The sequence below is a fragment of the Ranitomeya variabilis genome, chromosome 2 (assembly GCF_051348905.1).
Source record: "Ranitomeya variabilis isolate aRanVar5 chromosome 2, aRanVar5.hap1, whole genome shotgun sequence".
Lineage (NCBI taxonomy): Eukaryota > Metazoa > Chordata > Amphibia > Anura > Dendrobatidae > Ranitomeya > Ranitomeya variabilis.
In genome coordinates, this window is record NC_135233.1 from 894,840,402 (window position 1) to 894,853,584 (window position 13,183).

The 13,183-nt window shown below is 44.6% G+C and overlaps 1 protein-coding gene across 2 annotated transcripts in view; it reads left to right on the top strand.

Moving 5' to 3' along the window:
- Positions 1-13,183, top strand: part of KCNMB3 (potassium calcium-activated channel subfamily M regulatory beta subunit 3) — a 77,334-nt gene that overhangs the window by 31,516 nt on the left and 32,635 nt on the right. The window contains exon 1 of one of the 2 annotated variants that reach the window (XM_077290487.1): positions 6,143-6,230. The exons of the other annotated variant lie outside the window; for it this stretch is intronic. Coding sequence (XP_077146602.1) covers positions 6,170-6,230 — 61 coding nt within the window. The 5' untranslated portion in view covers positions 6,143-6,169. Of the gene's footprint in view, positions 1-6,142; positions 6,231-13,183 lie in introns of those variants that run through there. 2 annotated transcript variants of the gene reach the window in all.

Consider the following 13,183-nt stretch of genomic DNA (forward strand, 5'->3'; position numbering starts at 1 on the left):
GGTCTCCTGCGGCTGTGGAGGCCTTTCGGGAGCTGAAGCGCTGGTTTTCTTCGGCTCCGGTCTTATGTCAGCCAGACGTCTCCCTTCCTTTCCAGGTCGAGGTTGATGCTTCTGAGATTGGAGCGGGGGCTGTTTTGTCGCAGAGAAGCTCTGATGGCTCTGTGATGAAGCCATGTGCTTTCTTTTCAAGAAAGTTTTCGCCTGCCGAGCGGAATTATGATGTTGGTAATCGGGAGTTGTTGGCTATGAAGTGGGCATTTGAGGAGTGGCGACATTGGCTCGAGGGAGCTAAGCATCGTGTGGTGGTCTTGACTGATCACAAGAATTTGATTTATCTCGAGTCGGCCAAGCGGCTGAATCCTAGACAGGCTCGTTGGTCGTTGTTTTTCTCTCGTTTTGATTTCGTGGTCTCATACCTGCCTAGTTCGAAGAATGTGAAGGCTGATGCTCTTTCTAGGAGTTTTGTGCCTGACTCTCCTGATGATTCAGAGCCAGCTGGTATCCTCAGAGAAGGGGTGATTTTGTCTGCCATCTCCCCAGATTTGCGACGAGTGCTGCAGGAGTTTCAGGCGGATAGACCTGACCGTTGTCCACCGGAGAGACTGTTTGTCCCGGATAGATGGACCAGCAGAGTTATTTCCGAGGTTCATTCTTCGGTGTTGGCAGGCCATCCTGGGATTTTTGGTACCAGAGATTTGGTGGCTAGGTCCTTCTGGTGGCCTTCCTTGTCGCGGGATGTGCGTTCCTTTGTGCAGTCTTGTGGAATTTGTGCTCGGGCTAAGCCTTGCTGTTCTTGTGCCAGTGGCTTGTTGTTGCCTTTGCTGTCCCGAAGAGGCCTTGGACGCACATTTCCATGGATTTTATTTCAGATCTCCCTGTCTCTCAGAGAATGTCGGTCATTTGGGTGGTGTGTGATCGTTTTTCTAAGATGGTCCATTTGGTGCCCTTGCCTAAGTTGCCTTCCTCCTCCGAGTTGGTTCCTCTGTTTTTTCAAAATGTGGTTCGTTTGCACGGGATCCCTGAAAATATTGTTTCCGACAGAGGATCCCAGTTTGTGTCTAGATTTTGGCGGACCTTTTGTGCTAAGATGGGCATTAATTTGTCTTTTTCGTCGGCCTTCCATCCTCAGACGAATGGCCAAACCGAGCGCACTAATCAGACTTTGGAAACCTATTTAAGATGTTTTGTTTCTGCTGATCAGGACGACTGGGTGACTTTTTTGCCATTGGCCGAGTTTGCCCTTAATAATCGGGCTAGTTCTGCTACTTTGGTTTCGCCTTTTTTTGTAATTCAGGGTTTCACCCTCGTTTTTCCTCGGGTCAGGTGGAGTCTTCTGACTGTCCTGGAGTGGATGTTGTGGTGGATAGGTTGCATCAGATTTGGAATCATGTGGTGGACAATTTGAAGCTGTCACAAGAGAAGGCTCAGCGCTTTGCCAACCGCCGTCGCTGTGTGGGTCCCCGACTTCGCGTTGGGGATTTGGTGTGGTTGTCTTCTCGCTTTGTTCCTATGAAGGTCTCCTCTCCTAAGTTTAAGCCTCGGTTTATCGGTCCTTATAAGATTTTGGAAGTCCTTAACCCTGTGTCATTTCGTTTGGACCTCCCGGCATCGTTTGCTATTCATAATGTGTTCCATCGGTCGTTGTTGCGGAGGTATGTGGTGCCTGTGGTTCCTTCGGTTGAGCCTCCTGCCCCTGTGCTGGTTGAGGGAGAATTGGAATACGTGGTGGAGAAGATCTTGGATTCTCGTATTTCTAGACGGAGGCTTCAGTATTTGGTTAAGTGGAAAGGCTATGGTCAGGAGGATAATTCCTGGGTTGTCGCCTCTGATGTTCATGCGGCCGATTTGGTTCGTGCCTTCCATGTGGCTCACCCTGATCGCCCTGGGGGTTTTGATGAGGGTTCGGTGACCCCTCCTCAAGGGGGGGGTACTGTTGTGAACTCCGTTTTCAGGCTCCCTCTTGTGGTCACAGATGGTATTGTGTGACTTTGGTTTTTTTTGGCTCCCCCTGGTGGTTTGGTTTATTATCCTGCGGGTCTGCTGGATCAGCTGCCTCGTTATTCACCAGGGAGGCTCCTATTTAGCTCTGCTTCACTTCCACTTGTTGCCGGCTGTCAATGTATTCAGTGCTATTCTGATTACTCCTGATTATCTCGTTTTCTGCCTCTTCAGGATAAGCTAAGTTCTGTTTGAATTTTTTTTGCTCATCTGCCTGCAATATGATTTCTGTGTATGATGAGTCTAGTCCAGCTTGCTAACATGTGATTTCTTTTTGCTGGTAAGCTCTGGGGTACGGAGTTGCTTCCCCCGCACCGTTAGTTGGTGCAGGGGCTCGAGCAATCTCTGCGTGGATATTTTGAATAGGGTTTTTTATTGACCGCACAGTTTCCTTCCTATTTTCTGCTATCTAGTATTAGCGGGCCTCATTTGCTAAATCTGATTTCATCTCTGCGTTTGTGCTTTCCCCTTAACTCACCGTTAATATTTGTGGGGGGCTATTCTATATCTTTGGGGGCTTCCACTGAGGCAAGTGAGGACTTACTTTCCTTCCAGGAATAGTCAGTTTCTCAGGCCGTGACAAGACGTCTAGGATTTTTAGGTAACGTTCCACGGCTGCCTATAGTTGTTTGCAGATAGGATTAGGTTGCGGTCAATTCAGTTACCACTTCCCCAGAGCTAGTAGTCTGTTCAGTTACTTTGCTAGCCCGACCTGCGATCCTTGCCACTAGGATCATAACAGGTGTCGCAGGACTTGGGAAGTTCTGAAGACGGCTGGAGGGGAGCATAATATTGGGTGCAGGGACCAGGGGTGGATTAAGGGTAGCCAGGGCCCCGGGCTGTTCAGACACTGTGGGCCCCCCGGTCATGTGACGGGGTCATGTGACGGGGTCATGCGACAAGGTCATCATATACCTGAACCATATTTTTCCAGAAAAATAGTTGCTGTGTGAAACTATAACCTGTCAAACATCCATTGATCTACTCAATTTACCCTTCAGTTCAGTATATAGCATACAGTGTATAGTGTCAGTGTATAGGTAACACTGACTCACCAGTGACGTCTCTAGGTGAAGTCCTTCATCTTTCATCCAGCACAGACCGCCATCACTTCATCCAGCCAGGACTCGTCTCTGCAGGAAATAACACAGTTATCTCAAGCTCCGCTTGCAGAACACATTACTTATTTTTTCCCAACTTCTACATTACACCACATGAAGAAAAAGAGGCAACATAGTGTCACTCTACACAGTAACAGGACCCCCCCCCCATTTAAAACAGTGTCCTCAAAAAATAAAATAAATACATCACTGCAGTAATAATATCCCTTAATTATCCCCTATGGTAATAATAATATCCCCCATCCTGGCCCCGTGTATCTCATTCCTGGCTCCAGCCATATGTTCTCCCATCCTGCCCTCATGAGTATCCATTCTGCCCCATATGATCTCCCCATCCTGCCCCATCAGTCTCCATCGTATCCATCCTGCCCCATGATCCTGCATGATCTGTCTCCAATCCTGTCCCATGTGTTTCATTCTGCCCCATTTCTCCAATCATGCCCCGTATCTACATTCTGCCCATGTCTCCAGTCCTGCCCCCAGTGTGTCCAGCATCTATGCCCCCAGTGTCCAGCATTTCTGCCCCCAGTGTGTCCATCATCTCTGCCCCCAGTGTGTCCGGCAGCATCTCTACCCCCAGTGTGTCCGGCAGCATCTCTGCCCCCAGTGTGTCCGGCAGCATCTCTGCCCCCAGTGTGTCCGGCAGCATCTCTGCCCCCAGTGTGTCCGGCAGCATCTCTGCCCCCAGTGTGTCCGGCAGCATCTCTGCCCCCAGTGTGTCCGGCAGCATCTCTGCCCCCAGTGTGTCCGGCAGCATCTCTGCCCCCAGTGTGTCCGGCAGCATCTCTGCCCCCAGTGTGTCCGGCAGCATCTCTGCCCCCAGTGTGTCCGGCAGCATCTCTGCCCCCAGTGTGTCCGGCAGCATCTCTGCCCCCAGTGTGTCCGGCAGCATCTCTGCCCCCAGTGTGTCCGGCAGCATCTCTGCCCCCAGTGTGTCCGGCAGCATCTCTGCCCCCAGTGTGTCCGCCAGCATCTCTGCCCCCAGTGTGTCCGCCAGCATCTCTGCCCCCAGTGTGTCCGCCAGCATCTCTGCCCCCAGTGTGTCCGCCAGCATCTCTGCCCCCAGTGTGTCCGCCAGCATCTCTGCCCCCAGTGTGTCCGCCAGCATCTCTGCCCCCAGTGTGTCCGCCAGCATCTCTGCCCCCAGTGTGTCCGCCAGCATCTCTGCCCCCAGTGTGTCCGCCAGCATCTCTGCCCCCAGTGTGTCCGCCAGCATCTCTGCCCCCAGTGTGTCCGCCAGCATCTCTGCCCCCAGTGTGTCCGCCAGCATCTCTGCCCCCAGTGTGTCCTCCAGCATCTCTGCCCCCAGTGTGTCCAGCAATCTGCCCCAGTGTGTCCAGCATATTGCCCCAGTGTGTCCAGCATATTACCCCCAGTGTCCAGCAATCTGCCCCAGTATGTCCAGCATATTGCCCCAGTGTGTCCAGCAATCTGCCCCAGTGTCTGACTCCAGCATATTGCCCCCAGTGTGTCCAGCAATCTGCCCCAGTGTGTCCAGCATTGCCCCCAGACAGTGTCCAGCAGCGCAGACTCGCCGGCGACTGACAATGACGTCAGACTCCGGCGACAGGTGCGCTGCGCCTGCGGCCAACTTCAGCTGCCAGCCTCCAATTGGCTGGTGGCTGTTGTTAACTATTGACATGCGGGCATGCGCCCGCACGTCAATAGGTGAAACAGCCGCAGCGCCGGTTGGGGCCCGGTGAGCTGATGAGACGGGGCCCGATGCGGGCCCCCTCTGCCCACCAGGCCCATACGCCAGTCAGGGCAGTAATGCCCTGATGGCGGCGGGCAATCTGAGCGGTAGCCTAGGGCCCCCCTACACCACTGAGCCCTGGGCTACCGCCCAGATTGACCCTATTATAATCTGCCCCTGGCAGGGACATTACGTTACTGGCACCACTCCAGGTCTGAAATTAAAAAAAACAATGCTGCAGTGGAGCTTTCATTTTTCACAAACTACTTCTGCATTTTTTTCCTTGTCTTTGCTTAATAAATCTGACAGGGTGTAACTTGTAACGTGTTGTTTATCTGAGGTGCTATTTATCTCATTTTTAGACCTTTCACAGACCAGTTATTTTATGATGTCCTGAAATGTCAGTCCATAGACTTCAAAGATGTCACTCATTGTTTTTACTCATTACTGTATATCATGTTTATTTTTACACTTTATTATGTTTTTTTATTGCTCTAATTCCTCTTTGAATGAAAAAAAATGTACTGTAGCGTAAGATTACAGATCTTCGCAGTCAGCTATAGTCAAAGTATTTGTCTGCATTGAAACTGCTGACACTAAATGGTAGAAGATAGGATATATTTTGAATGAAACAATTTATTTAGTTATTTTGTGTCTATTTTTTTATTCCTCCTATATTCAATGAAACCATAGAATATTCTTACAAAGGCGGGTTTCCCATTACTTTTTAAAAGAGATTTAATTGCATATCTTACAGCGTGAATCACCCGGGACTTATTATAAGGGTGAAGGTTTTATCATTTTCTGAATAGGTCTTTACATTATTCCACCAAGAATAAAAAAAATAAATTGTACTGGGCTTTGTGGGTTCACCGATAATCAAGACTTAATTGTCCTATTGTTACCTATGATTTATATTCTGAAAAGATCATATTGTTACTATATTAATTAATTACGTATATGGAAAGAAATTACTTAATGAGATAGTTGATTAATTGCTGACGTGACCTCTTAGCTAACGACAGTAATTATTTCACTCGAGCACATTGCTGGTTGTGCTGTTACATTTCACGGTTTTAGTGACTTGCTTGAAAAGCAAAACCAGATGCCACCTTTTAAAATATGGATGAGCTACTGTGTAGCTAAAGCTTCCTTACTCTTCAACACAAAAAGATTATGTACAATTTTATCCTGTTCAGCCAGAGACAACAAAATAGTCATCAATTATTCACAGGTCGGTCAAGCTGATGTGAAAAAAAAAATCCCTGGCGAGGCAACTAATTCAGAGATACAAAAGCTTCAGGTCTAAATTCTTTCAGGGGATTTTAAGCAAAGATTAATCAAGAGTGTATGAAAGATGACAAGCAAAAAGATGCCTCCACAGAAGCAAGCCGACGGCTCTGTGTTCTTGCTTTCGGGTAAAGTATTCCATTTGACCAGACTGGGTGTGTATGGAGAGATGTGTATGGTTTTCTGACTGTGATTAAAACTTCAGGCAGTCGAGCTAAACAGCAATCAAAGAGGATTAGTTTTTGATTTCACACCTTAGTGAAAATAATCTGCTCCGATGACATATCCATCACCTAGCAATGGTTTCCAATGACTCGGTAGCGCTTTCGTTAATAAGTTTGTGAGATCTCCTACAGAGGAGATTATTTATCACCGGATTTATAACAGTCGTGCATCATTACTAATTAATTGTACCCAGACGATATAAAAAAAAAGAAACATAGTAAAAAGGGTATAAAAGCTAATAATACATAAAGTAGCACTTTTTAGTCCGTTTTTAAATGTACTGTTTTGATCCAGTTTTGAAGTAGATATTACATGAAACCACCTTCATCTGAGCACTGTGTAGTCAGAAATGCAGCAATCTGTAAACTTTTCCAAAGATTACAAAAGTAATATTATCCTACAGCCATTACAGATCGCTGCTGGTGGTCGCAGAAATTACAGACATGACATTGCATTCTTAAGCATTTTTCATGCTGAGATCCATGCTATGTCCAAATGTAAAATTTTATTTTTGTGTTCATTTGGTGGAATTTAATAATTTACTATTATATACCAATAATGATAACACAGATCTACAAAAAAAACATAAAACATTTTTTCAGGTGCCAAGGTTATTTTTATGTATTTTGGGTATTTTGAGGGGGCTGAATTCAAAAATCCCATTACTTTCGCAGAATTGGTTCTAGTTTTTAAGATAAAAATAATGCATTCCCCCAATGCGACTTTTGGTCTTTTAGAAATATCCCATATAATTATTTTGCATATTAATTTGTAGGCTTATAAAAGTGACATTTTGAAGCCATAATTCCACTGTAATTAATTAATTACCGTAACTATTTAAATATCTCAGAAACTAGGGCCAAGCTGGTAAAACCAAAATCATATTCTTAATCAACACCATAAATTTAATAGAAAACGTTCAGACATCGTAGGCACCAAAATCACTGTATACCAGTGATAATTTATCTATTTGGTGAATTCTGTTATTATATGTCATACAATTTGGAAATTAAAATTTTTATGTGTTTTTAAGCTTTTTTCCCCATTCATTAAAATGGGTGAAAAACACTGTAAGGGTATGTTTCCACGTTCAGGAAATGCTGCGTGTTTGACGCTGTGCTGAGCCGCAGCGTCAAACACACAGCGTCCAGATGTTACAGCATAGTGGAGGGGATTTTATCAAATCCCGTCTCCACTATGCGTGGTAACACGCACCCGTCGGCCCTGCGATTCTGGACATGCGTCGCGTCTTTTAAGATCGCAGCATGTCCGTTTACCTTGCGGCGACGCTGCGCTGCCGCAAGGTAAAACACAGGGCCCTATGTGTGGGGTGCGATGATTCCGGATGTGTGCAATGAGCACATCCAGCATCATCGCGTCACAGAAGGGGGCGGAGCTTAGGGCGGTGCGGGTTTGCCGCTCCGTCCAAACCGCCGGCTATCCTGAAGGTGGACACGTACCCTAAGAAGTGACATGCTGCACATTTTAAACTGCTTTAAATCTGCAAGGAAAAAAACCAGTAAGCAACATGTGCATGAGATTTCAGAAATCTCATTCTCTTTGCAAAAAAAAGCACACAGGAAAAGAATCTAGGAAAAACGTAGCAAAAACACAACGCGTGAATATTGTGAATTAACTTTTTATTATTTATTTGTGTGGGGCGGGGCAACCGTTTTGTGAAAACAGAGATACAAACTTAAAATGAAAAATACTTTTTTTTAGGTAAAATTGGGATCATATACAGTACGTGCTCTTAATTTGTGCAGATATATCAATCAATGGCTGTAGATCTTGACATTTTGACACTTAACGCTCTAGATGTTTTATATATTTTTTTTTAAATTGATTGATTGTAATTTAAAAAAAATCAAATAAACTTTTCTTTTTCATTTTGATAAAAAATAGCCTTTTTAAATGATAAAATATTTTGTTTCTATTGTAAGACTATCCCATTGCGTTTCAAGAGATCCATGACAGCACGAGACACAAGTGTACAGTATGTGCCAACCTTTTCATGTTTTTAAATTTTAATGATGTTACAATCTCTCTAAGTAGAGCTCCATTCTAACCATAGAAAGCATAGCATAGCTGTATTTTAGCCATAGTGTTCTGATAATAATGGTCCTTTATTCGCTTTGTACTTTACACCAAGTGATTATATACTGTACACAAAACAAAAACATAATCACAACACTTTGAGTTCAGCTCATGAAAAATGGGAGCAAAAACAAAAGATCTAAGACTTCATGTACACAAAGGTCTTTATCACTCAGATATTGTTTACAAATGTATCTAAATCTTAATTGAGATAATCCATCCTCCTCACCGTTGTGGCATATCCAGATGCTGATTAGACAGCATGACTATTGCACAGGTTGGCCGCAATAAAAGGCAACTCTAAAATGTGCAGTTTTACAGTATTGGTGAGGTCCGGGGGTGGGGGGAAAGGTCAGAAAGCCAGTCACTATCCGGTGTGATCATCATTTGCCTCACACAGTGCATCACATCTCTTTCTTATAGAGTTGATCAGGTTGTTGATTGTGGTCTGTGGAATGTTGGTCCACTCCTCTTCAATACACTGTCCTGAAAAATCATGTGTATTACAGCATACTGTTCTGCCCCAGGCAGGATAGTGTGAGGCATACATGTGCATGTGTATTACAGTATACTGCTCTGCCCCAGGCAGGATGGCCCGAGGCATACATGAGCATGCGTATTACAGTATACTGTTCTGCCCCAGGCAGGATGGCCCGAGGCATACATGAGCATGCGTATTACAGTATACTGCTCTGCCTCAGACAGGATAGCGTGAGGCATACATGTGCATGTGTATTACAGTATACTGCTCTGCCCCAGGCAGGATGGCCCAAGGCATACATGAGCATGCATATTACAGTATACTGTTCTGCCCCAGGCAGGATGGCCCGAGGCATACATGAGCATGCGTATTACAGTATACTGCTCTGCCTCAGACAGGATAGCATGAGGCATACATGTGCATGCGTATTACAGTATACTGCTCAGCCCCAGACAGGATACCGCAAGTTGTACATGAGCATGTCCAGGTTGCTGGACCACGATAAAAGGCGATAAAGTTGGTGATTTAAAATTATATTGGGAAAACCTGCGGACAGGTTCTCTTTTAATTATTTTTTTTCTAACTCACTGTGGAGATAACCATCAGTTTTTAGCTAAATAAATCTTTAAAAAGTAAGAAGCTTAAAGGGAAACAACAATCAGAAAATGACCTACTGTTTAAATCAGGTTTTTGTATTAAATGTATTTTTTTCTCATTGTTTCTTTTTTATCACATTACGATCTTCGTTAAAAGAAAGAAAAAATTACGACTCTTGCAATTTTTCAACTGGCCACGAGGGCTATTTTAGACACAATCTTTACTGTATATGTAGCAATATTTAGTTTAGCAACTCAATTGACTAACTTAGAACTTAATGCAATGTTTTATTTGGTTCCTGAGACCAATCTAAGAACATTTGAGAGATATTTTCAATTTTAGATGGTTAAGCCCTGTCATCATCTGGGCCTGTCAAGTAGTTCTTGGGCCTTTTGTTTGTCTGTCTGATGAGGCCCAAGTAAGAAAAAGAACACGGCTTCTTAAACCATCATCCATTCATAGACAAGGTCAAAGAAATTGGGGTTCGGTTGACAGCGGGAAAAGCTTTTGATAAAAAATTGGGAGGTTAGTAAAGTGATCTGTTAGATAAGAAGATAGTTTATATCTGCTAAGAAAGTTGATTGGCAGAAAAATAGATAAAATCTTCACATTTAATTCCATAGACATCAAAAAATTAAAATCCACATTTTGGTGACAGAAAAAACACTCTTAGGCTGGTTTCACAAATCCGTTTCTTTCCGGTACCGGAAAAAACGGTACCGGAGATATCTGTGTCCGTGTGTGTACTACGTGTGGCAACTGTTTGCCACCCGTGTGCCGTATCAGTGCCACACGGACTGCCGCTGGGTAAGAAGCGCTACAGTAAGCACTGTTCCCCGGCGGCAGGTGCTGAAGCCGGCTCTCATCATTCTCCCCTGCTCTGCCGGTGAGCAGAGAATGATGAGCGTTATATTGAAGTCCGAACGACAGCAGGTGGGGGCTTTGAGACTGTTACTCCCCATCATCCGGCACCTGCTGCTGCTAATAACAGTGACAGTAGGTGTGGATGATCGGGGTATTCCACAGCCTCCGGCTGCGATCTAAGGAAATAAATGAATGAAAAACCCGACGTGGGTTCCTCTATATTTTCTTAACCAACCAGACAAAACTCACAGCTGGGTTCTGCAACCCTCAGCTGTCATCGTCAGCAAGGTTGTTAATCAAGAATAGAGGGGTCCCCAGGCTGTTTTTTTAAATATTTAAATAAATAATTTAAAAAAATGGCATGGGGTCCCCCCCATTTTTGACAACCAGCCTTGCTAAAGCTCACAGCTGGGGGCTGGTATTCTCAGACTGGTAAAGGGCTATTGATATAGGCCCCCCAGCCTAAAAACAGCAGCACGCAGCTGCCCAGAAAAGTCACATCTATTAGATGCACCAATTCTGGCACTTTGCTCGAAATTCCCACTTGTCCTGTAGCGGTGATCAGTGGGGTAATATTTTTACTCTCAGCAGCTGATTCACCAGTGGTTTTCAGCCAGGACGGTCGCATCTTGGCACCGTCCAGATTGAAAACTATTTAGCCCCCAGATATGGATTACAGCGTGGGACACAACGACGGAAAGTTATAGTATATTGTTGGTTTATTATTTTACTTTTATTACAGGAGATCGAGGGCATCGGGGAATTAGGTGTTGCAGTAAGTATGGTTTAATTTAGAATAATAAAGGAGTCTGTGTAATTTTTTCAAATAAAGGATTTTATTCTGGCTGTGTCTTTATTTACAAACAATACAATTGTAGTATTAGTAATGGATGAGTGTCTAATAGACGCCTCTCCATTACTAAGCCATGGGCTTGATGTCACCTGAAAGGTGACATCAACCCCAAAAATATTACCCCACTTGCCACTGCTACAGGACAAGTGGGAAGAGCCGGGCAAAGTGCCAGAATTGGTGCATCTAATAGATGTGCCTTTTCTGGGCAGCTGCGGGCTGCTATTTTTAGGCTGGGGAGGGGGCCTATATCAAGGGCCCCTTACCAGTCTGAGAATACCAGTCCCCAGCTGTGAGCTTTAGCAAGGCTGGTTGTCAAAAATGGAGGGGACCCCACGCCATTTTTTTTAAATTATTTATTTTAAAAAAAAAAACCTATTCTTCATAAACAACCTTGCTGAAGCTGACAGCAGAGGGTTGCAGCCCCCAGCTGTGAGTTTTGTCTTGTTGGTTAACCCCTTCATGACCTTGGGATTTTCCATTTTTCCATGTTCGTTTTTCGCTCCCCTCCTTCCCAGAGCCATAACTTTTTTTATTTTACCATCAATATGGCCATGTGAGGGCTTATTTTTTGCAAAACAAGTTGTACTTTTGAACGACATCATTGGTTTTAGCATGTCGTGTACTAGAAAACGGGAAAAAATTCCAAGTGCTGTGAAATTGCAAAAAAAGTGCAATCCTACACCTGTGTTTTGTTTTGCTTTTTTGCTAAGTTCACTAAATGCTAAAACTGACCTGCCATTATGATTCTCCAGGTCATTACGAGTTCATAGATAAAAAATAACCTAGTCATGTTAGATGTCTAAGTGGTGAAAAAAAAATCCAAACTTTGCTAAAAAAAAAAAAAAAAAAAAAAATTGCGCCATTTTCCGATATCCGTAGCATCTCCATTTTTCATGATCTGGGGTTGGTTGAGGGCTTATTTTTTGCGTGCCGAGCTGGCGTTTTTAATGATACCATTTTGGTGCAGATACGTTCTTTTGATCGCCCGTTATTGCATTGTAATGCAATGTCGTGGCGACCAAAAAAACTTAATTCTGGCGATTCGAATTTTTTTCTCGCTACGCTGTTTAGCTATCAGGTTAATGCTTTTTTATTGATAGATCGGGCGATTCTGAATGCGGCGATACCAAATATGTGTAGGTTTGATTTTTTTTTTATTGATTTATTTTGAATGGGGCGAAAGGGGGGTGATTTAAACTTTTATATTTTTGTATTTTTTTCACATTTTTGTAAACTTTTTTTTTTTACTTTTGCCATGCTTCAATAGCCTCCATGGGAGGCTAGAAGCTGGCACAACTCGATCACCTCTGCTACATAGCAGCGATCATCAGATCGCTGCTATGCAGCAGAAATGCAGGTGTGCTGTGAGCGCCGACCACAGGGTGGCGCTCACAGCTATCCGGGATCAGTAACCATAGAAGTCTCAAGGACCTCTATGGTTACTCTGCAGAAGCATCGCTGACCCCCGATCATGTGACGGGGGTCAGCGATGCGCTCATTTCCGGCCGCCCAGCCAAAAGCAGTGGTTAAATGCCGCTGTCAGCGTTTGACAGCGGCATTTAACTAGTTAATAGCGGTGGGTGAATCGCGATTTCACCCGCCGCTATAGCGGGCACATGTCAGCTGTTCAAAACAGCTGACATGTCCCGGCTTTGATGCGGGCTCACCGCCGGAGCCCTGCATCAAAGCGGGGTATCTGACCTCGGACGTACTATCCCGTCTGAGGTCAGAAAGGGGTTAAAAAAATAGGGGGGAACCCACGTCAGGTTTTTAATTCATTTATTTCCTTAGATTGCAGCCAGCGGTTGTGGAATACCCTGATCATCCGCATCTACTGTCACTGTTATTAGCGGCAACAGGTTGCGGATGAAGAGGGTATGAGTCCCAAAAGTCCCCACCTGCTGTCGTTCAGACTTTAATATAACGCTCATCATTCTCCTCTGCTCGCCAGCAGAGCAGGGGAG